This window comes from Megascapheus bottae, unplaced genomic scaffold (genome assembly GCF_031878675.1).
Source record: "Megascapheus bottae isolate mThoBot1 unplaced genomic scaffold, mThoBot2.hap1 H_1, whole genome shotgun sequence".
Lineage (NCBI taxonomy): Eukaryota > Metazoa > Chordata > Mammalia > Rodentia > Geomyidae > Megascapheus > Megascapheus bottae.
This window is the reverse complement of record NW_028327858.1, coordinates 3,268,758-3,293,999: the sequence shown is the minus strand read 5'-3', so window position 1 is coordinate 3,293,999 and position 25,242 is coordinate 3,268,758. Positions and strand designations below refer to the sequence as shown.

The window sequence follows — 25,242 nt, the reverse complement described above, 5'->3', positions numbered from 1 at the left end:
TTGACTCGTATGTATAATCTAATAAGATTCATACAGACACTGAGAGTAGAATGATGTTAACAGGGCCTGGGAGAGTAAGATGAAAAACAAACAGCCAGTAGGTCCTAACTTACAGCAAGCTAGCAGCAAGAAGAGCTCATGAGCTAGTGAGAGCAAGTATGATGACTACAAATAGTAATGTGCTGAATTTGGATAGTGTTCACTACAAAGAAATGTTAAATGATTGGGGTAATTAACCTGATTTAAACATCATACAATGTATACATGCATTGGACATGACATCCCATTGATACGTACTATTTAATGCTTAGAAGTTATTGGTTTAAAAAAAAAAACAACCCCTTGTGAACTGGACAGTGCACTGATAAAGGAAGAGTTAGGTGAAAGTAAGTCAGCACCCTACTTTATCCAGTTCCGCCTGGAGAACATTGAGGGTGTTCTTGGTTTGCTGCAACTCCTGGGTAAGTCTGGCTTTCATCTGAGTACACTCTTGATCCAGGGTTTGGAAAGATCGCTGCTGATGGGACAGCTCCTGAAAGGCAAAGGTCACATGCATCAAAGGATGGCTAACAGGCAGAATCCAAAACCAGACACAAATAGCAGGGATACAAGGAAAAAGCTAGAGACAATAGGGAGCCAAGACAGCCATGCACTGACCCACAAACACAATCAACCAGAACACTGGTCCTGGTAATCAAATCCAGGTCCCAGAGGGAAGGCAAAGAAGTCTGCCAGTTGGCCACATGGAAAATCAGACTATTTCACCTCATCCCCAATCTTAAATATTTATCATCTTTAGTATAAGGAGTTGAGGGTTGGAGAGCTGAGCTGCAATGATCAAAATGCACCTGAGAGCCCAAACACACTTGAAAATGGCATTAAATATTCACAAACTATATACTAACTCCAACAGTCTTTAGTTGAAAATGATAGGAAACAAATGCCAACAGGTGAGTTTTGATTACCACAGGACACCAATGACATCCCTGGCTGTTCTTACTGGATATCTCAGGTGACAGCCTCTAGAAGGACCACCCTAAGAATGCCCACCAGCCTGCCTTCTGTTCTGACTTCACATCTTCTTTTCCTACCACACACATTACCTTCCTAGTTCATTGCTAACTCACAGGATACAGAGACAGCTGGAGAATGTTAGCCAGTTTTCCTCACTGCAGAAGAAAGGATCTGAATGATAAAATAGGATCCATCCCTACTCAGTATCAAATCAAGGTACAGTAGAAAACAAGACAAAAAAGAGAAACTCTAAAACGCTTGTCTCTGATCAAAACTGAAAAAAACTAACAATGCAGATGTGACCTGTGCTTGCTAAGCATCTTTTTCCACTATCCCAAACTATGATAAAAAAAAACTCTTACCAAAATAACAAACATTTTCAAAAATGCCAAGTCCACTAACGCCTTTTTCAGACAAACCCAATCTGCCTTACCTCTCGAAGCTCCTTTTCTTTCTCCTTGATTTTCTGTTCCAGAGAGCATCTCATACTTTCTGTATTTTGTCGCTGACAACTCAGATCCTCAGTCAGTTTCTTCAGCTTTTGTTCCAACACAGTACACTAGAAACATATAAAGATGTTCCACACAAAATACATTTTGTAAGGAAAGCAGCAAACATTTTTGTCAGAAAAATATTAGTCCTGACGTGTCATGAGCTTAAATCTGCTAACGAAAGACTAAAACCAATATCATTATTTTGACTCATACAAAACTCATATTTGGGAAATATTAGTGAGGATGGTAATAATTAGTTCATTTTTAAATAAGACGCTTTATAATCTGTGTTCTGAAAACTGATACACAAAGTTTAATGACTGATCAAACATTCAAACATTCAGTGGTATGTTCAGGATGGGTACAAGGCAGAAGGTGTTGACCAAGTAATTTAGAACAAAGAACAATCAGAAGATGCCCCTTACCTTCCAATGATAGAGCCAACAATTAATTTCTATAGGAAAATTACATCACCCCTGGGTTCGAATGCCTAAACTAACCTTCTAAAAAAAATTCTAGAAGCCCCAAGACCAATAAGGAAACTTTATATTGTTAGGGAAAAATTACCTACTCCAACAGAAAGAAGCCCTGACTTAGCAACTGTACCTGCTAAATTAATTCTTAGAGATTCTTCATAACCTATTCTAAAGATGTTAGATATAACTACTTAAAGATCATTTAAAGCAAATGCTCAACTGATGAAGTTGCAGGCTCAGAATTATTTTAAAGAAATTTTAAGAACTCAGAAAAAAAGAAAAGTACTACATAATGAGTTATTGGAAAAATAGTCCAGATATCCATTATTAACTAGCCAAAGATGAACCGTACCAAGTTGGTCAATAATGACTAATGTTTTAGAAACAGCAGAACTATAAAAATATCAAATTAAAAGGGTAAGACCTTGAATCAGTGGTTCAAATTAATCCACTGCTTCGAAGGCATTTATGCCTTGATGCCTCTTGAGTTTTTAAATGCCCAAGGAAAAATATTACGAAGACTGCTTATAGCAATAATATAAATTCAATAAATATTTATTAAGAATCTATCATATTAAAAAAAGAACTTACCATCTATTATAAACTATTCTAGGCACTAGTGACAGAATACTAAGCAACAAAAACCACTACCCAAATGATGGACGAATATAAATGATAGACCAATATTTCGCTGGTTGATAAAGTCTCAGAGAAGTAAATGAATGAACCCTTGGCGCCCTCAACTGGCATTTCTTCACAGTGCAAAACATTTTACTAAAAGGAATAATCATCCTACAGGACAGAGTAGATTTAAAACAGATTCCACTGAAAGTATTTTTAGCTTATTCAGATTTTTTCAATGACATTCTGAGATAAACAATGTACCACCAGATGTCAGGAATGCTCTGCAACACTAAAGCACCCAGAGCTAACTTGGTTTGAATACGTACTATAAGACTCTGGATCTTGAAAGTTTTTTCTGTGAAATGCAGATGCCAAACTCCAGGGTTACAGCCAGAACACCATTCCTCCAACGTGAACCTTACCCCACACATAGTTCTGAATACTTAGAAGACTTATACTGTAGACAATATACCTTCACATAGAAATACTACATGACATTAGCACCATATTATTTAATAAGCAGTTCTAATGATGACGGTCAAGAAACAGCATAAACACAACATAATTTGGTTTTATCAAAACAACTGACAGATGGCTGGGAGATTAGCCTAGTGGTAGAGTGCTTAGGTAGCATGCAGAAAGACCCGGGTTTGAATCCTTGGTACTACATACATAGAAAAAGCCAGAGTGATGTTGTGGCTCAAGTGTTCAGACCCTGAGTACAAACCCCAGGACTGGCAAAAAAAAAAAAAAAAAAAAAAATGATAGAGTTGAGAAAGAAAAGGATAGGTGAACTCAGTAGGTGGCTTTGTGGCTGATGCTGGGGGGAAAAAATCAGAAAGCACTGCACAAATGAACCTAGAGAAAACCATTGATAGCATGCTAGCATTGTGCTCTTAGCACCATCCTAATCAAAAAGTAAGGATCTGACAAGAGACCTCACCAAATACATTAGACACAGCAAGGATATGGTGTTCTTGTCTTACTAAAACAAAAAAGTACAAAGCAAAGTGATAAAATAATTCTTTTTTTTTTTTTTTTTTTTTTTTTTTTTGCCAGTCTTGGGCTTAAGCTCAGGGCCTGAGCACTATCCTTGGATTTTTCTCAAGGATAGAGCTCTACCACTTGAGCCTCAGCACCACTTCTGGCTTTTTCTAAGTATGTGGTACCAAGGAATCGAACCCGGGTCTTCGTGCATGCTAGGCAAGCACTCTACCACTAGGCCAAACTCCCAGCCCTAAAATAATTCTTATTACAGGTAGTCCTGGCTAGACAGAAATTCCACTGAAAATTACCTTACATACAAACTCAATAGTAGACTTTGATAACAAATACTGTCATTACACATACACCATGTACCAGGCGCAAAACTAAAGCCTTTCTAAATCTCATCTCAAGCTTTACAACAACTTAGGCATTATTATTAACACAAAGTTACCAGTTCGGCAACTGAGGCACAGAAGTTAATTAAACAGCTCCACAAGCAATGGAATTGTGTGTGGCAAAGCCAGGGCTCAAAGCCAAGTCCTTCTAATTGAAAAGACCAAAACACTGCTCAACCCAGGCTCCATGGAGAGTAAGTATGTGAAGCCAAGCAGGTTCTGGGCCCAGTGAGCATCCACTGCTACTTCTTCACACATCTCATCAGTGTATCGGGTTTCCTGTACAAGGCACTTTAGGACATGGAAAAGAGACATACTTTTATCTATTCCTCCAACAAGAACATGGAAAACAGTGAACACTATTGAAACAAATCTAACAGGAGAGAGAAGGCAACAGAAGGGAGATCAGGACCAGATAATAAACTACAATACTGAAAAAAAACAACTCTCAACCCAGAATCCTGTATACACAGAAGTATCCTTCAGGAATGAGGGGGGAATTTTAAAAAATAATAATAACTCCAAGTGATGGCAAATTAAAAGAACCTGTGGTCAACAAAGCTGCCTAAAAAAATGGAACAGGAAGTTATTTAAATAGCTGGTTAAATAAAGAAGTTTGGCCTTAATTGAATCTGAAGACTCTAAGGCAGATGTGTATTGACTGCATCCCAAGAGTAAACTCATTCTTTTTCTTTTAAGGCGCCATTAACCTAAGTGTCAATTCCATGTGCTGCAAACTGTCACTCCTGAAAACACAAATGATATCAATAACTCGCCTAAATCAATCCCAGATCCACTTAACTCTGGATCAACTAACTAATTTACTAGTATCAACACTGCCAAGTATATACTAACCAGGATCATGACTGACATTTCCTTATTGAACTTAAGTATAAAGAGGGGAAGAAAGAGAGATAGATGGAGGAAGACCAAGTGGAATATAGTGTAAATGTTAACAAATCCAACCCTGCCTTCTCCCCCCTCCCCACCCCCAATGTAACTAAGGTAAGGTGACTTTTTAAAACAAAGTGACTCTTTCCAAAGATATCTTTCCAATGATAGATGAACCTTCTCATTTATGAAAATCCCAGTACCTTGTTGGCTGCCTGGTCATACTGTGCTGTGGTTCTCACTAGTTCATCCTTATTTTTGTTTAGCACTTTCTCTTTTTCCATTAATTCCATTTTTGTTTTCTCTAGCTGAAGTTGCAGCTCTTGAAATTTATTCACTTGGCCTTTCATTTCCTTCTCTTGTCCTTGCAGACGTAGCTCCAATTCATTAATCTTGCTTCTTAAATCTTAAACCAAAAACAAAAATCACACGTGTGTGGGTGAATATGTTCAGAATTTACCATTTATATTGCTCAGCAATCTTTTACTCATGTGCTCCGCAATCTTTGATGAGAACACAAATTTATACTGAACCCATAAACAACTATAATGGAATAGTATCTACTGCCATTTGTACTCAAATGTCTGATAAAAAGCAGAAAAATATAGAAAAGGAATGCTTTTCTAAAATTATAATCAGTTTCTTACAGAAGCTACAAAAAGTACATCAGGCCCTTTGTTAAAAAGTACTGCTTGTTTTTATCTACTGGCAAGCTAGTATTTGTTTTGTGCCCTTATCAATGCAAATTAGTGCTGAGCAGTGAAAAGCCCACCCTCCTTTATTTTCTGATGGCTACCCCCAGTGAAGATCAAGACAGTGGGAGGCTCCTACACTGCCAAAATTAACTATTTTTTTTTCCTACATACACACAATATTGATTCCAATGGTACTGGCAGAGGGACAGCTCTCCCTAGCAAACACTGGCGATGACTTTCAATATATCACAGCACTAGAAATTATCATCATCTACGGAGCAGATTCCAAAACACCACCTGGTACGCTTGGCTGTCAGCTGCAGCGCAGCCCAGCAGCCAAGGTTACAGGTTTGCTCCCATATGGACAGCCTAGCAGTACAGGGCAAAGCTGCTCTGCAGACACACGCCTCACCTCAGGCCAAAGCTGGTCAGACCACAGGCTTGTTTCGTGGGCCACAATGGGAGCCAGAGGAGAAGTGTGAGGAGTGCAGCCTGTAACCAACCTAACTCGCACTCCTTCTGGAAAAAATAAATCAAAGCTGTCTAGTGCACTTTAAAAGGTTAAGGGGGACCGAGAGTTTAGCCTAGTGGTAGAGGGCTTGCCTAGCATGCACGAAGACTCAGGTTCGATTTCTCAGTACTACATACATATTAAAAAGCCAGAAATGGTGCTGTGGCTCAAGTGGTAGAGCTCTAACCTTGAGAAGTACAAGGATAGTGCCCAGGCCCTGAGTTCAAGGCAAAAAATAAATAAATAAAAGGTTTTCAATACTAACAAAAGTCCCTTCCTAAACTGTGATGTCCTGCTATCATTACCAAAAATGCACTTACTTCACATCTTAATTAAGTATCTGAGAAGTTGACTATACAACATGTGTAAACACCTAAGTATAAACCATGACTGAAAACATCAGGAAGCTCCTCTGAAACTCTCATAGGAAAATGTAAACTTAATGTAGCTCAAAGAAAGTTTACCTTGATTTTGGCCTTTGAGTTGATCCAGAAGAAAAGAACTGCCAGAATTATCACTCAAAGTGCTGTTAGCATCTCTTTTTCCTACATGCAGAGTTGATCTACTTGGAGTCACCTCTTCTTCCCCAAAGAAATGAGACACAGGGACATCTCTCCTATTTGGAGTTTTGAGAGAACTACAAGAAAGCTGACTGGGAGTAGCCTCTTGTTGCCATGAGAACACAGAAGAGGACGCCTGATGACGAGCAATGTCTCGGTAATTCATAGTGGTTTGGGGAGTAGCCTGGTTTTCCTTCTGTAAAAAATAAAGACTCTTTAAATCAACAGAAACCTCAGTGAATAGGATTACTTATTTTCAAAAAGAAATAAAACCCTACTGGTTGCCAATGGCTCCTTCTTGTAATCCTAGATACTCATGAAACAGAGATCCAAGGAACATAGTTCAAAGCCAGTGTGGGCAGGAAAATCCATGAGACTGTTTTTTTTTTTTGCCAGTCCTGGGCTTGAGCTCAGGGCTTGAGCACTGTCCTTGGACTTTCTCAAGGCTAGAGCTCTACCACTTGAGCCTCAGCACCACTTCCGGCTTTTTTCTATGTATGTGGTACCAAGGAATTGAACCCGGGTCTTCGTGCATGCTAGGCAAGCACTTTAACCACTAGGCCAAACTCCCAGCCCCTCCATGAGACTCTTATTTCCAATTAACCACTAAAGGAGCCAAAAGCGAAATTATGGTTCAAGTGATAGAGGGCTAGCCTTGAACTGAAAAGCTCAGGGACAGAGCCCAGGCCCAAAGTTCAAGGCCCAAGCCCAACCAAAAAAAAAAAAAGATAACCAAATGTAAAATGTAAATATAAGTATAAAGGACTCCTTCAAGAATTTTCCTTTCAGAAGTGGAGCTGTGGCTCAAAGAGATGGCGAGCTAGCCTTGAGTAGAAAAGCTCAGGGACAGTGCCCAGGCCTGGAGTTCAAGCCCCAGGACTGACAAACTAAAAATAATCTTACTTCTATCAACCATAAGCCTCTCCTAAAGAATGCCATTTAATTACATGTCTGCCATTACATGCCTCTGGATTATCTATTGCTCTGAAGTATTTGTTCTTCCTATCTTCCTGCACTTATGCAGATTTGGCTGTAGAGGCTGCATTAAATATCTTAATAGCAGATGTTTTAGGAAAAGGTTGCTACAGGTAGAGATTTAAGGCTTAGGGAGACTTATAATTTCCATAAAAATAACTCTGGAATCAATATCAAGGCAGAACTGGTAATATGACAGAGGACAAGGTATCTCTAGCACAATCTAGAGCATCAATAATTTTTATTTGTCTTGAGGAGCAACATGTTTGCTACATTACCAGAATCCTGGTAGTCTCCAAACAAAGGTTAACAGCATGAAAGAACAAACTTAATGCTTTAAAATATAGGTATTTTTTTTTCTGATCCTCATTAAAGAAACTTATCGTAAATTCAGCCTTAAGCTCTTTCTTGAATTGTGCCATTATCACTAAGCTTCACATTTAGAAGAAATGTACCCATGAATGCCAAAGAGGACTTTTTCCCTTATTTTTAGAAATTGGTATCATATAAACAAAGATGCTGACTGTGAATTTGACAGGTACTGGGTATTGCCAGGGTTGGGCCCTGAACTAGAAGCATGAGTTTTCAAAAACTCCACTAAACTTTAGCAGTTTTAAACTTGGATGACATTCAACAAACATCTTCAACTGCCTGTGCTTATTTTTTTCCCTTGATCAAAATGGGATGAAAATCCTTGGTGGCAGCTTATTTAAAATAACTGTGCATAAGGTGTTGGCAACTGTCTCCTCTGAAGTGAACGTTCCACCAGTAACAATCCACAAACGCCATGTTCCTGGCCATTAGAGGACTTGTTTGCTCCTCCAAGTAGCAAGCAGCCAATTCCCTGGACCTGACCGCCCCCACTGTGCTCTTTTATCTCTCAAGTTCCAGGAATATTCAATATTGGAAATAAGGGAGCCTCCCCACTTTATTTCACCCACTCCTACCCATTTTTTAAAATAAAACCAAGTCATAGCCTTGAGCGGAAGAGCTCAGGGACGGCACCCAGGATGAGTTCAAGCCCCATGACCCAGAAAATAAATAAATAAATGAATGAATAAATAAAATAAAACCAAGTCAGCATCAATGGCCCACAAAGGTTCTCAGTGTCAGAAAAAAGATATTCACTCTACGGAAAACAGATTTCTCTCTTCTCTTGCTCTATGCTACAGCAAACAGTTCTTACTCCAGGTTCCATCACAGAGCCCAGTTACCTTAGTCTGTAAGGCTTTAATCTCTGCCTCTAATCTTTTTCGTTCTTCAACTTCCTTATTATATTTGTCTTTTAGATCTTCATACTTGGAACCTAAACAGAGACAATAAAAATTTGGTTTCTATGCCTATTATTGATTTCAGCACGAACTCCACAGATTGACAATGATTTTGATAATGTAGAAGTGAGTATGTTACTTAGGAAATCAGGTAGAAAGAACATATAGTTAAAAGTAACAAATCAAAATATCAGTCAAATTATTCAAATAATAAAAACATACGGTAACCCAAGTATTTTAAGTATTCTTTTAAAACACAATAAGAAGGATAAATAGAAGATTAAATGTTCATCCCACTGTTCAACGTAGCTTAACAGACATGCAAAGGAACATGCAATAGATGAAAGCTTTTTTTTGTTGTTAAAAACAACAGAATGGAGAATTGAACCAAAGTTGAAATCATTCATTTCTTCACAGATTTAAAATATCAACTAAAGAGCTGTCTATATCAAAGACAGGGGAAAAAAGAGAATCCTTTACCACTATAATATTGACGTGGTGTTAGTGGAGTTGCAAAAATTTTCTGTGGTGTGTTGCATGAATTCACAGAAACATCTGCCAACTGCACAGTTTGTTGGCTTCGTTCAAGTTCAGATTTACACCTGTTAGAGAAAGAAGCAAAAAAATCAGATTGGACTAAGGGTTATAGAGTATCAATGGTATAGGTTGCCAGAGAGCAAAAAAAAAAAAAATGTACACAGCCATCCATTTACTAAGAAGTTTTAAACATTCCACTGGTCCAATAGACATTTAAGTATGAACTTATAGGCCAGAAATTAATATTGTCCCACCTTCAAAAGACACTAAAGACCTGTAATAATCACCTACTAGAGCAGCAAAGGTAATTTGTAGAACTGGGGATAAATTCCAAGTATTTTAAATTCTAAGCCAACAAGAAACAGAGAGATAAGAAAGAACCCAAGAGGAACGTGATGTCAATGAAGCAGGGAAGACATTACTTAAGATAGCCCATTATTTCAAAAGCTTGCTAATCATGTGTTACATTCGGGGCATTTTCTCATTTGGCTTTTTCACTCAAGGCTGGCACTCTACCACTTGAGTCACACCTTAACTTTCAGCCTTTGGGTGGTTAACTGGAGATTAGAGTCTCACCATCTTTTCTGCCCAGGTTGGCTTCAATTTTCAATCCTCAGATCTCATTCTTCTGAGTAGCTAGAGATTATAGATGTGAGCCACTGGAGCCTAGCATCTGCCTAAATTATTAAAATCAGTAACCAAAATGTATTTCCACAGAAGTGACTTTGCCAGCACAGTGAGGTGAGCTTCCAAGTTTCCTAATTGCTTTCCAAAACTAATGTCTCATGTACAGTCATCTAATAACTGTTTTGCGGAAAGAGGGCTACAATTATCAGGGGCTAGAAGTACAATGATGAGCAAGGTAGACACAGCCTGTTCAATATATTTTGTAACAGCGGACAAACGAGAAAACAAAAAACTCAAGAGATAAAGGAGTAGTACTTTGGAAGGGAGGAAAATGGGGACAAAAACATAAGAAGAGGTATCAATGTGTGAGAAGTAATGCACCTACTATCTAGCGAATGTAACTGTAATCCCTCTATACATTACCTCAATAATTAAAAAAATATAAATAAATAAAGGCTGAGGAGGAAGAAAAAGGAGTAGCACTTTAACATGTAACTTAAAGCCACTTCTTTTCATGATAGGAAGCAAGAAAAAGATACCAATGGCTACTCAGGAGACTGAGATCCAAAGCCAGCTTGGTCTGAAACATCCACAACACTCCAATCACCTCCCCTAAAAAAAAAAAAAAAAAAAACAGTAAAACCTATGCTGGAAGCATAGCTCAAATAGGAGAGCACAAAGCTCAGATTTTGAACCTCAGCTCTAGGAAGACAAAAACATAGAAAGAAAAGGATTTCTGTTCAGGAAAATTCACAGAGAGACAAGCAAGAATAACTTTTAAATGTTTTAACTTTCAAAAATACTCTTAAAAGCCAAGCACTGGTAGCTCATGTCTGTAATTCTAACTACTCAGATCTGAGGATCGCAGTCCAAAGCCAACTCGGGCACAGAAGTACATGAAACTATCTCCAATTAACTACTGAAAAAACTGAAAGTGGCACTGTGGGTCAAGTGGTAGAGCGCTAGCCTTGAGCTCAAGAGCTCAGGGACAGTGCCCAGGCCAAGAGTTCAAGCCCCACAACTGACCAAAAAAAAAAATTCTTAATATAAAAGTGGAATTAAATGTATTGCAGCTAGAAAAACTTCTTGGTACCAAGGTATTTATTACAAAGGAAAAAACTAATACTACAGTGGAGGTAAACTTTACTATAGAATTTACAGTAGAAAATCCTTAACTAAGTGACCAAGATTATAAGTCACACTAAATCATATAACTTCTGCTATGATGCAATGAGAAAATCCTACCAAGTCCTTCTGCAACATTCCTATAACATCTCAAAACCCCAATCCAATCCACTGGTTTCTGACTAGAGATAATAGTGCCCTCTTAAATAAAGGACATTTAACAATGCCTAGAGACATTTTTAACTGTCTCCACTTAGAGGACATGTGGATACTACTGGCATCTAGTGGTTACAGCCAAGAATGTTCTTAAGAATCCTGGAACACACAGGCCAATCCTCCAGCCCAAAATGTCAATGATGCAGCTAGTTCTGCGGCTCACACCTGTAATCCTAGCTACTCAGGAGGCTGAGATCTGAAGACTGCAGTTCAAAGCCAGAACATGAGACTCTTATCTCCAATTAATCACTAGCACATGGGGAAGTGGGGCTGAGGCTCTCAGGCTCAAGGGGTAGAGTGGTAGACTTGAGTTGAAGAGCTCAGGGACAGTGCTCAGGCCCAGAGTTCAGGCCACATCACACACACACACACACACACACACACACACACACACACACACACACACACACACACACACACACACACACACAGTCAGTGATGCTATAGTTGAGCAACTCTGATCTAATCAATTAAAAAAAAAAAAAGGCAGGGGAGCATAGCCTAGTGGTAGAATGCTTGCCTAGCATGCATGAAGCCCTGGGTTTGATTCCTTGGTACCACAAGCCAGACGTGGTACTGTGGCTCAGCTGGTAGAGCACTAGCCTTGAGAAAGCACAAAGACAGTGCCCAGGCCCTGAGTTCAAGCCCCTTGACTGGCACAAAAAAAAAAAAAAAAAGCCAGGCACCAACGGCTCTGCACACCTATAATCCCAGCTACTCAGGAGGCTGAGATCTAGGGATGCGAAGCCAGCCCAGATAGGGAAATCTGTAAAACTCTTATCACCAGGCACTAAAAAAACAGAAGTAGAGACGTGGCTTAAGTGGTAGAATGCTAGCCTTGAGCACAAAAGCTCTGAGCTCAAGGCCCAGGACAGGGACAAACAAATCAGCCAAACCCAAACGGACGGTCATTCTCCAAAATAGCTAGCACTTTCCAAAACTAACAATGTCACAAAAATCAAAGAACATTTAAAGACACTAATAAAACCTGAACTAAATGTAGGGTGGAATCCTGGATCTGAACCTGGCCCAGAAAAAGGACATTACCAGAACAGTACAGGAAATTTCAACAAAGTCAAAAACTGATAGTACCAAACCAAAGTGTCAGTGACTCAGAAATAATACTTTTGTTATGTGATAAATTAACAACAGGAGAACACATAAGAACAGTACTATCTGAATGATTTATGTTAATTGAAACTTATTTCAAGATAAAGCTGTATATTTTTAAATTTCTGGGTGTGTATTTGTGGACAATCTACTAAATGGGACAATTTACTAAAGTCTCACTTAGTTGTTATCCCATCATGTTATATATAAAATGTCACCATGAGAAGCATGTTTAAATTTTATAAAATTTATTTTCATTAATTGGGGGATTTTTTTAATGAAAAGTATAATAAATTGCTTTTTTGATTAATTAAACTTGACAAAGAAATAAACGAACTGATTTTGTAATGCTTAAAATGAAAGATATCAGTGGGAAGGAACCTTTCCCAATTTTCTTTTCCTCCAGTTTAGAATCCACAGCATGCTCCTTCAAATACTTTTTCTACAATATGTTCCCCATAATTCTGGCCCCAGACAATCTGAAATCATCCTTCATGCTACAGGAAAACACACACACACACACACACACACACACACACACTTGACAGACTGGCCCTGCTGTATGTCTTGTCTTTACCAAACGCCTTCAGTGAGGAATGCTTTTTTAAGTCCCCAGTCTGGTTCTCTCATTCTCTATGGTGGCTTTCTCACACAGAGAAACTATGAGCCACCAGTCTAAGCCATGACTTTCCTCTTTGCTGTGAACATGGCATATGAATAAGCACATCATTAAGGAAACAGTAAATTTACCTCATATATATATATATATATATATATATATCAACAGTATTCACACAACTGTCACTCAGATAGTCACCTCTTAAGCTCTTGTTCCAGTTTTTCTATTTGTTTTTTGCCTGAGTTCAGTTGTCCTTCCTGGAAATTCACTTGTGATTCTTTGACTTGAAGTTCATGAGAAATCTTCTGCTTCATTCTTTCCAGATTTTCACATATTTCCATCAATCTTTGGTTTTCCCTTTTCAGATTTGTGCCCTCATTTTTTTCACTTTCAACCTAAAGGGGATGGTTGAGGACAAAATAGATTCCTTATTTTGTGGCGTTTTACCAACTACCAGATCTAACTCTCATATCAACTATTAATGTCCTGATATATAATTGGAAAAGGCCAGGTATCAATGCTTGCTGATCACAGAGATCTGAGATGACCAAACTCTGAAGCTTACAGAAATAAAAGTTCTACAAGCCATGTGTAGTAGTCTTTACCCAGGGCTACACTTACTCATCCCAGAGACACAGGATGTTTTAACATTCATTAAAAATGAAAAATAAACCCTATAACTCTGTGAGCAACTCATTTTTATGTTTCTCTGAAGAAGTTATAAGGAATCATAAATTTTGTCAAAAACAAATACATATTAGAATCAATGATTGTACCACTGTTTTGTTAGCTAATAAGAAGTTTTACTTAAGTCTTTATTAGATATGAAGAGATGAGGTAGAGAAACAACAGGGTAAAAATGCCAGCCCAAGTAGAAAAAAAAAATCCCTGAGATCCTTATCTCCAATTAGCCAGCAAGAAGCCAGGAGTAGAAGTGACTCAAGTGGCAGAACACCAGCTTTGAGCAAAAATGAAAAGGAACAGTGTCCAGAACCACCAGCTTACATGTATGCACGCACACTCACACACACAAAAAAAAACTACATTCATTCTTAGAAAGCATTTTACCAGTCTTCAAACTTTGACTTGTTGCTGCACAATGTAGAAGCAATCCCAAATTTGAATTCCCAATTTGGGAATCAAAACAGGCTCCACTGGCTCATATCTATAATCCTAGCTATTCAGGAGGCTGCGATCGAAGGATCACAGTTTTAAGCCAGCCTGGCGAGGAAAGTCCCTGAGACTCTGGGCTCCAGTTAACCAGCAAAAAACAGAAATGAAGTTGTGGCTCTAGTAACAGAGTGCTAGTCTTGAGGAGAAAAAAACAAAACAACTCAGCAACCATAAATATCAAGAGATAAGATAATAAGGCCAGAGATCAGAGAGATCAGAAGGTTAGAAAGTTGAAGGCAATTTAAAAATGTCTAAAAAGAAGGAAGGGGGATTGCCACATGAAGACATGAAGATAGCAGGATGATTTATTCTGAGAAGTAACCCAAAAATAAATGACCAGTTTCCAACCCCACCGTTCAGTCATACCTTCTGTTTCTGTTTCTGCAGTGCCGCCTCTAGAGTATCAAGCTGAAACTGCCTTTGCTGCTTTTCCTTCTTCAGTTTGTCCAGCTGTCCTTCAAGCTCCTGAATTTTCTGTAAAGCTCTGGTAGGAAGTCCTTCCTTCCATTCTTCCAGTGCCCAGCTCATTTTATTCTCCCTTATTATTCAAACATATATAAGTAAAATGAAAAGCAAAACCAAACTGTTGGTCTTACTAGTAAAAGGAAATAAAGTCAGAGACTAATGAGTGGGTCCACTTAACTACTGTACAAAAATCAAGTTTTTGTTTTACTTTTTGCCAGTCCTGGAACTTGAACTCAGGGCCTGGGCACTGTCCTTGGGCTTTCTCAAAGCTAACACTCTACCCCTTGAGCCACAGCACCACTTCTAGCTTTTTCTGTATATGGTACCAGGGAATCAAATCCAGGGCTTTGTGCATACTAGGTAAGCACTCTACCACTAGACAATGCTCCCAGCCCCAAAAATCAAGTCTTAAAATATCGTATTTCAAAAGACAATATAGTATATTTATATTCTTCATTCTCTAAATGGTGAGTCCCAATAACAAAGAAAGTACAGAATACACTTGCTTTCTCCTTGTCTTTCCTTTCTATTTTGACTTCCTACATCATTACTTGTTTCCTTTGACTCAGTTTGTTTACATTATACGAAACAGGAATATCACTGGGTCCTAGCTATTTGGGAGGCTGAGATGTGAAGATCAGAGTTCAAAGCTAGTCTGGGTGAGAAAAATCCCTGAAACTTCTATTTCCAATTAACTAATGAAAAGCCAAAACTGGAGCTGTGAAAAATGGTAGAGTACTAGCCGTGAGCAAAAAAGCTCAGGGACAGTGCCTAGGCATTTAGTTCAAGTCCCATCACCGCCATACAAATTTTAAAAGGAAAACTTCAGCCTCTGGTGACAAAGGGTTAAGTAACATCCCTTCTTACCAGCCCAACTTAGGATAACATTGATTGGGCTACATAGGGAGGGCACGTGGAGAATTTGTCATTGCTCCTCTCTGACCATTTAGAATATATATGAAAGAAAAAAAAATTTATTCATTTTCCAGTTATTTTAACTAACTAAATTTTTCTTTAATCACTTAGCAACAGGATGAAAAAAATCCTCTTTTTCTGTAAGAATGATAGCAAATATTCTCAAAATCTAAGGAAAAATAAAGGGTGTCAAGCCATGGAAAGCATAGTTTTCCCTACCAGCTTTTTCTTTTCCCACAAATCTCAGTTCTGAGTAGACAGCTTAAACTCCACTCTCACCTGTCCAAAACTAATAAATGAAATTTCACTCATCCTGCCCCAAAAAAACCATACCAACTTAGGATAACAAGCAAAGGCTGGCTGCATACCAGAAGTGACTGAAATCATCACAGCAAATTATTTCTTTAAAAAGTAGTATCAAGCAATAAAGCAACTGCCTAGCAAACACAAGGCTCTGAGGTCAAACCTCAGTTACCAACACCCCACCCACCCACCCACCCACCCACCATCCCCATCCCCATCCCCATAAAAGCGTAGCTACTAAAGTAGAAAGACAGCCAACCAACTGGGAAAAGATATTTACCAATAATATATCAGACAGATGCTTAATAACCAGTATCTACAGGGAAATCAAGAAACTAATCCCCCCCCAAAAAAAACCCAACAAGCCATTCACTAAATGGGCAAAGGAACTAAAGCGAGTCTTATCAAAAGAAGAGGTTTAAATGGCAGAAAAGCATATGAGAAAATGCTCATCATCCATGGTCATAAAGGAAATGCAAATAAAAACAACCCTAAGATACCACCTTACCCCAACAAGAATGGCCAAGATTTTGAACTCAGACAATGACAAATGCTGGCGGGGTTGTGGAGAGAGAGGAACCCTACTGCACTGCCGATGGGATTGTAAGCAAGTTCAGCCACTCTGGAAAGGAGTGTGGAGGTTTCTTAAAGAACTGAAAATTGACCTTCCCTACGATCCCACCATACCACTCCTGGGCATCTATCCCAAACATCATAACCCAGTACATAAGGACACCTGCTCAGCTATGTTCACCTCTGCACTATTCACAATAGCCAGGCAATGGAAACAATCCAGATGCCCTACTGCAGATGAATAGATACAGAAAATGTGGTGTAAATATATACAATGGAATTCTACACAGCCAACAGACAAGATAAAATAATGGCATTGGCAGGGAAGTGGATGAATCTAGGGCGAATCATATTGAGTGAGACAAGTCAAAGACCAAAGGAACAAAAGGTGCATGGTATCCTTAATATGTGGCTATTAGATCCACACAGTACAAGAGCAAAGACTCAATATTTGTGTACCCAATGCTATGGACAAGGAACTGGAAATATAAACACAACTACATAAACATAAAAATTTATGACTCTATAGACATGTTTTATTATAGATTAATATGTATCTATAACCTATAAACCCTCAGCCTAATTTTAATTATGTTCTAAAATCTAAGTGCCAGTGATTATATAGATTCCCTTCTTGAATACTTGTTTGTTAAACACATCATTTGAAATATGATGTAAAAATCAATGCTAATAAATTCTTTATTAAAAAAAGTAATATCAGGGGCCGGGAGTTTGGCCTAGTGGTAGAGTGCTTGCCTAGCATGCACGAAAGTCCGGGTTCGATTCTTTGGTACCACATACATAGAAAAAAGTCAAGAATGGTGCTGAGGCTCAAGTGGTAGAGCTCTAGCCTTGAGAAAGTCCAGGGACAGTGCTCAGGCCCTGAGCTCAAGCCCAGGACTGGCAAAAAAAAAAAAAAAAAAAAAAAAGTAATATCAAGTAAAAAAGCACCTGCATAGCAAACACAAGGCCCTGAGGTCAAACCTCAGTACCCCAACACCCCACCCACCCACCCACCATCCCCATCCCCATCCTTCACTCCGCCACCCCCTCAGCAAAAAAAGCAACAATCTAGAAAGGTAACAAAAATGAAGGGAATAAACAAGAAAAACAGGCAAGTTGAATATTTTTCCATTTCAAAACTTAACAATATAGCATATATATTATGTAATATATAAATATTAATATATAATATAGATAGTATATAATTTAATGTATTATATATAGCCTAGGAGTTAGTGATCCGTTTATGTTTAACTATATATAGCCATATACATATACGTAGCTATAAAAATATCCTTAAGTATATTTATACACTTGTTGTTGATATGCTTATAATTAATACAAATACATTAGACCCAAGCTAATTACAACTACAGGAGACGCTGACACATTAGGGCATCCAGATCTAGATTAGGGCACTAAGAACAGAAACGTAACAAGTGAAGACTTCAGGGACAGGGGACTGGGTGGAAGAAAAGGAATGAAAAGCTTTGGATGTGAAGGTCCCAGAGAAGAGGAATGATTTGCAAGGCCAGCATCCTTTTCAGTATACTAAGGAGGGAATTCTTCAGACAGAAATCGACTCCTGTGAAGTCCAACAGCAAGTTCTCCTGAAAGAAACTCACCCGTCACAGGAGCATGGCCCCGATTCACTGCCCTTCCATCGGAATCCACCCCAACCCGCCCCCCACCAGCTCCATCTAAAGAAAACCCCACTCCACACAAGCCCGGGGTCCGCTGCCAAAGCCAGGCTCCTCGCAGGTCAGCCTTGGATCCTTCCATTAGGAGTCCTCAGCCTATGTCAGCACACAGAAGCGAGGGGGGGAGAGGAGGAGGGAGGAGGAAGGGGGAGGGGGAGGGAGAACAACAAGCCCCTAACCGACACAAGCAAAACCAGCCCGGGGCCAAGCCCCAGCTCCCCGCACTCGGCAGAACTGCCTGGGAACACCTGGTCCCGCCCAGTGTGGAGCTCACCTGAGAGAGGAAGAGACGGAGCGGGCGGCGGGCGGGCAGGATGGGAGCTGGCCCTCCTCCCGGATCGGCCGGACCACCGAGACTGCCCCGGGGCGTCCTCCTCCCCACCCGCCGGGCCTGGGAGCGCGACCCCGGGCGTCCCCACCGCGCTTTCCCTGGCAGAACCCTGAGGTGCCGAGGCTCGCCGCCACGGGCGAGACCCCGGCAGGACGCTCACCTGGCTACGTCCTCAACGGGACCCAGAAAACGGAGTCCGGCTCCCCTCCAGCTCGGCAGGGCCCCAGCGGAACCCAACTCAAACTGCCCGCGGCCGCCTCTCGGCTGGCACTCGTCCGCTTCCGGTCCTGGGCCAAACCCTAACTCCACGCCTATTGGTCAATCACGGTAGCGACGGACCAATCATCTCCCGAAATCGCCGTTGGCCGCTTCTGATTGGCTATTTTGGATGGATTTTAAAAACAAGCCTCCGCCGCTGGGGATGCCTGGCCCAGCCCGACGCCCGGGTCGGGTTGCTTGGAGACGCGGACCACGTGCTCTCGCCGGGTTCCGGGGATTTTTGAATCGCTCTGTCTGCCCAGAGGTAGGAGTGATTAGGAAGGCGTGGCCTATCCACGACACCCCGGGGCCTGCGCCATTTGGTAAAAACCTGGACTGCGCATATCTACTTTTGTCACTATATGGTGCTGTGTCTGCCGTAGATAGCCCGCATTTTGTTACTTAGAAGCTTAATAAAGTTAGCAGCTAAAATGGGTCACTACGTGGGAGGCCGAGAGCTGAAGGAACGGGCTTCTCAAAGCCAGCCTGAACAGAAAAACCATCAGCAAAAGCCAGGTGCCGGCGTCTCACGGCTTGTCATCCTAGCTACTCGGGAGGCTGAGCTCTGAGAATCGCGGTTCGAAGCCAGCCTGGGCAGGGAAAGCCCCATTAAGATTCCTGTCTCCAGATAACTACTCCAAAGCTGGACGTGGAGCTGTGGCTCTAAGTGGTAGACTGCTAGCCTTGAGCAGAAGAGCTCAGGGACAGCACCCAGGCCCAGGCCCTGAGTTCAAGCAGGTATATAGCTATGTGGATCTCTCTATATAGAGATAGAGAGGGCGATCCATACATCTATATCTATATATCTATATATATGGATATATGGCTATCTCTATATATCTATAAATATCCAGAAAAAAAAAACAAACAGCTGGAGGCATGGCTCAGGGAAGATCCATCAAAGCAAGCCATTTGAAATTGAATCTAAATATACAGAACCTCAGTTTTAACTACTGGCCTCTATTGATCTAAATACTGTTCAGCTGGACGTCCAAGAGAGGACATGGCTTGAATCCTCAGAGAATCTTCTAAAGATGCGATGTTTCTGAAGGCCACTTGGCTTGCCTGTGTGGTGGGTGTGGATATACACTGTGCTCACATCCCATTTCCTTTTGAGATTTGACTAGTTGCCAAACTACTGAAGCACTTTGCTTGGGAAGGAAAGTAATTTCTGTGGATGAAAGCTATCTTCAGTTCTGAATAATGGAAGTCAATGTAATCTTACATTAACATCATAAAACCCTTTGGGTCCTGATTCTTTCAGTTTTTAAAACAGTATGCTTTCAAAAAATGTGAAACTGTGAGTTTTGTTTGTAATATTTCTTCTCATGTATATACAACTGAGCCACCTATTGACCTGTTGATAGGTGTTTATATTACAATTTAGAACTATTATGAATGTAGTTTGTATAGGTTTTTATGTATCAGTGTGATTACTGATAGTAATTACCCAGTTTCTTTCTCATTCATTTCTTTTCAGGAATAGTTTGTGTAGAATTGATACTATTTATCCTTTAATGCTTGGGCCTAGAGTTTTTCTCTGAGGGAGTTTGAAATGAAAAACTAATAATAAAAATTTAAAAATAATTAAATTAATAATAAGAGCTAGTTTTGATCATTTCTTGTCTTTCAGATAATTTTCTCTTTTTTTGTGCGTAGGTTATCAAAAATATTGGTACCGAGTTTCAAAGATCTCTCTTTTTTTTTTTTTTTTTTTTTTTTTGGCCAGTCCTGGGCTTGAGCTCAGGGCCTGAGCACTGTCCTGGACTTTCTCAAGGCTAGAGCTCTACCACTTGATCCTCAGCACCACTTCTGGCTTTTTTCTATGTATGTGGTACCAAGGAATCGAACCCAGGTCTTCGTGCATACTAGGCAAGCACTAGGCCAAACTCCCGGCCCCTCAAAGATCTCTATTAACCTTTAAATGGCCTTATATTACAGGATTGTGTAGCCATTGTGGATGATTTTTAGATATTTTCAGTTTTCCTTATAATTTTTTATTTGACCTGTGAATTATTTAGAAGCATATTAATTTAGAAGTATATAGATTACAGTATATTGATTATTTAGAAGTATATTGATTGCCAAATATGTGTGGCCTTTCTAGATACTTCTCTGTCAAAGTTTTTAATTTATTTCTGTTGTGATTGGGGAAACATATTTTATATGACGTAAGTAAGTCTGAGCACATTGTCATCCCTAATGGGTATTTATTGTACCACTACAGAATGTTTCAGCTGAGCATTAGAGGTTCATGGCTGTAATCCCAGCTATTCAAGAGGCTGAGGATCATAGTTCAAAGCCAGTCTGAGTAGAAGTTCCCATGAGACTCTTAGCTCCAATTAACAGCTCAAAAATCAGAAGTGGCACTGTGGCTCAAAGTGGTAGAGCTCTAGCCTTGAACAAAAAGAGATCAGGGACAGTGCCCAGCCTCTGAACTCAAGCCCTATGACCAACCAAAAAAAAAAAAAAGTTTCATAGTGTGCAAAGTATTTCCTAAATATCAATATATCCATTTTGTCCTGTCTCTCATTATAGGTTTTTCTCTCTGTTACTTCTTTTAATTGTTGAAAAGTATGATATTAAAATCTTGAACTGTATTGTGGGTTTTTCCTCTTCTTTCAATTTTAGGTTTTGCTTCCTGTAAGTTGAAATGCTATTATTCTCAATGAATTATGCCTTTTATTATTATGGAATAACCCTTTCAACCTTAAACTCTTCCAGTTCTAACATTTCCTTTCTCTGATATTGCTATAGCCACTCTTTCTTTAATTTGTTTCTATGGTATGATATATCTTTTCCATCCTTTTAGCCCATCACTGTCTGTATGTTTAAAGCGTGGTTCTTGAGGAAAAATAGCTGCATCTTTTTTTTTGTCTATCTCTGTTATTTTAATTGAAGCCTTTAGAATATTATTTGTATATAAACTTTAATATGGTTATTTAAAATCTTATTTGGGGTGGGTGTGTGTGTGTGTGTGTGTGTGTGTGTGTGTGTGTTGCCCTAACCTCATTATTTGCTTCTTTATCTTTCTCTTCTAGCTTTTTCAAAGTAATAATAATTTTTATGATATCTTTTTTTGCCAGTCCTGGGCAGGAACTCAGGGCCTGAGCACTGTCCTTGGACTTTCTCAAGGCTAGAGCTCTACCACTCGAGCCTCAGCACCACTTCTGGCTTTTTTCTAGGTATGTGGTACCAAGGAATCAAACCCGGGTCTTCGTACATGCTAGGCAAGCACTCTACCACTAGGCCAAACTCCTGGCCCATGATATCCTTTTATGGCTAATATTAAATTTGCTTTTTTGTGTTATTTTGAACAGTATAGCTTTGAGACACCTGGAGCTGCTACTATTGGGATGGTTTCCTGAAGCTTGAATGTCATGACAGTCCTCAGAAGTGAGATGGAGGTATTAAAACAATATTTAAGTGACCAATACCAGAGGCTCATGTTTATAGTCCTATCTACTCAGGAGGCTAACATCTGAGAATTGTGGTTCAAAGCCAGCCCAGGCAGAAAAGTGTTTGAAATTCTTACCTCCAATTAACCACCAGAAAGTCAGAAGTGGAGCTGTGACTCAAGTGGTAGAACCCTAACCTTGAGCAAAATAGCTCACACAGAGACAGTGTTCAAGCCCTGAGTTCAACTTCTAAGACCAGAAACACACACACACACACACACACACACACACACACACACACACACACACACACCATATCTAAGAGCATTGAGAACCGAAGAAGGAATTGGGAAAGTTAGATTGGATGTTTTCACTAAGAAGGCCTAAGAAAATATTGCCTTTTGAGTACTTCTAGGGGAAAAAAGGGATGGATATTAAATATTTACCAGATGAATGTAAATTAAATAAAACTTTGTAAAAAACAAATATTGAACAGAATGTATTAAGGAAGCTGACTACAAACTCCACTGTTATATTGTTTATAGTCAACTTTTTTCTTCTAATGCAGAAGAAAATGGACGTGAAAGATGTGAAACTTTTAAAAAGCGTTTTTTATTCCCACCACTAGGTGATTCTCTACACTTAAGAAAGGTTTTGGAAATAATCTTCCCAATTGCACACCCTGCACTACTCCTTCGTTCTCCCTTTGTCTACTTCCTCTTTGTGCTTGTTAGCTCTTTTTATAAAATAATTACTTGTTTAAAGGAAGGAAAATAAGAAGGAAAAAGTGGCCCATAGTCCTACTGCTAATTTAGTATTTCTTGCTAATAAAATAATATCGTACAATAAATTCCAAACATTCAAAAGAAAGGTAAAATATGAATTTGGGTAACTAGAATGAACATTAAGTCAAATCCTCCTTCTAATCAAAAGCCAGTGAGATTAGGATTTTATTAAATTCTTTTATCAGATACTGGCAAAAAGAAAGAAAGGAAAGAAAAAGAAAGAAAGAAAACAACACAGCAGAAATGTTCAATGAAGTTATTTTGTTTTGTTATTACTGGGGTTTGAAATCGGCTTTTGCATTTGCTCTGCTTTGCTTGCTTCATCGTCCTCTACCACTTGAGCCACACCTCCAGTGTGGCTTTTCACTGGAAATGTTTTGTGAACTGACTTGGAAGTATCATGTTCTAAATGTCCACCTCCTAAGTAGCTAGAATTACAAGGTCTGAGCTACCAGTACCCTCACTTCAATGAAGCTTTTAGTAGAAGAATGAGAAACATCTGGTTTGTGAGCCACAGAAAGCCTGTGAAATCATCTGGTCTGGGACTGCTAAGAACCACAGGTGGGACTTGAAATTCAATAAACCAAGGAGGATTTTCCATAGCAACATGTATTTATATTGAGTGAATCAGAATAATGTAAATTTTGAGAGACAAGCAAGGAACATCTGTTAGAGGATAGAGAGGATACATGTAACTATGCAATGGGAAGACATGAATGCTTTTGGTCAACAGCCCACGGCCCATCTGTCTCTGTGACTCACATGGCCGGCAGTAACAGGCAGACTGGGAGTAAAGAGGTTGTGAAAGTGCTAACACACTGTGGTGAAATTGTAGCAACTGAAGAATGATGAGACAGGATATGATGAGATGATTCTTTTTAGTTTTGATGACCCTGCCTGCAGTGATTGGCAAGGATGTTGTCATTGTCAACTTCATCAGCCTCAAAGACAATGAACTGTACCACACATCCACACTCTACAGTCCAGAGGTGAATTTGAGATGAAGAGTAAAGAAAGCACCATACACAGACAAGACTTCAAGAGTGTGATACAAAGCTTGGATATGTTCCAAATCCAAGATGAAGCATCACAGTGGACAAAGGAGAATAATCATATTGCTGGTGACACACACTGCATAGATACTAAAATGTAACTGGTGTGACATCTTACAAATGACATGTACCAAAAACAGTTGATGCAGAGTGTTGAGCTTTCCAAAAAAAATGGACAAACGGGGTTTGTTTTTGGTTAAAGACCAACTTGTGTGCTTAGTGTGCAATAGCTTGTGATACTGAGTTAGCAATAATCAAAAGAGCCAATCTGGAGTGTCATCACTCCTCAACACATGCTAAAGTCAATAACCTAGAAGGCCAAATGCATCTGAATGTAAGAGAGACTCCTTAGTGCAGTTTGAAATCACAAGTCATTTTGCTAGAGCTTTTTGGGACATCACAAAGAACATGAGGCCTCACATAGAGGAGGAGTTTATGAGGCTGTGTGGAGTTGTTAGCCCCAGCAAAAGCAAGTTGTTTGTACATGTTAGTTTGTCTGAGAGAACCATCTCAAATTCAGACGTACTGACTTAGAACAAAATATTGAAAACTATTGAAGAATTCTATAAGAGATTTCTAGTTTTTCTCCTGTAAGGAGACAATGGACCTAATTCTTAATCGGTTTCCTTATTCCATCTGTATGCATGCACATAAAATACTTCAATAATATTCACACCTATCATCCTGTCTTCTTGCCTATCGTTCCATTCCAGGACCTTCCGCCAAACAATTGTTTTAACATTTATGATATTTATGAAATTTATGTCTAAATTTCAAATATGAAAAAAATGTGTATTAGTTGTATCTCTGAGCCTGACTTATTTCTCTTAACAGCCATTTCTCTTCAAAAAAGACAATTTTTTATAAAGCATGATATATATATATATGTGTGTGTGTGTATGTTGTATGTATGTTTATATATATATATATGTTTAGATAATTTAGTGTGATTTATTCTTTTTTTTTTGCCAGTCCTGGGGCTTGAACTCAGAGCTTGGTCACTGCCCTTGGACACTTTTTGTTCAAGACTAGCGCTCTGCCACTTGAGCTACAGTGTCATTTCTGGCTTTTTCTGTGTATGTGGTACTGAGGAATCAAATCCAGGGTTTTGGGCATGTGAGGTGAGCACTCTACCACTAGGCTACGATCCAGCCCCATG

The 25,242-nt window shown here is 39.4% G+C and overlaps 1 protein-coding gene across 1 annotated transcript in view; it reads right to left on the bottom strand.

Annotated features, from left to right (window-relative positions):
• LOC150039004 (centromere protein F-like) overlaps nucleotides 1-18,597 on the bottom strand; it is a 51,495-nt gene extending 32,898 nt beyond the window's left edge. Inside the window, exons 1-9 of the mRNA XM_090328154.1 lie at nucleotides 18,534-18,597; nucleotides 14,667-14,838; nucleotides 13,326-13,522; nucleotides 9,374-9,495; nucleotides 8,837-8,928; nucleotides 6,552-6,843; nucleotides 5,085-5,287; nucleotides 1,448-1,573; nucleotides 404-532 (exon numbers count right to left, since the gene is read on the bottom strand). Of these exons, the coding sequence (XP_090184280.1) occupies nucleotides 404-532; nucleotides 1,448-1,573; nucleotides 5,085-5,287; nucleotides 6,552-6,843; nucleotides 8,837-8,928; nucleotides 9,374-9,495; nucleotides 13,326-13,522; nucleotides 14,667-14,828 (1,323 nt within the window). The 5' untranslated portion in view covers nucleotides 14,829-14,838; nucleotides 18,534-18,597. The remainder of the gene's footprint in view (nucleotides 1-403; nucleotides 533-1,447; nucleotides 1,574-5,084; nucleotides 5,288-6,551; nucleotides 6,844-8,836; nucleotides 8,929-9,373; nucleotides 9,496-13,325; nucleotides 13,523-14,666; nucleotides 14,839-18,533) is intronic.
• Between the last annotated feature and the right edge of the window lie 6,645 nt (nucleotides 18,598-25,242).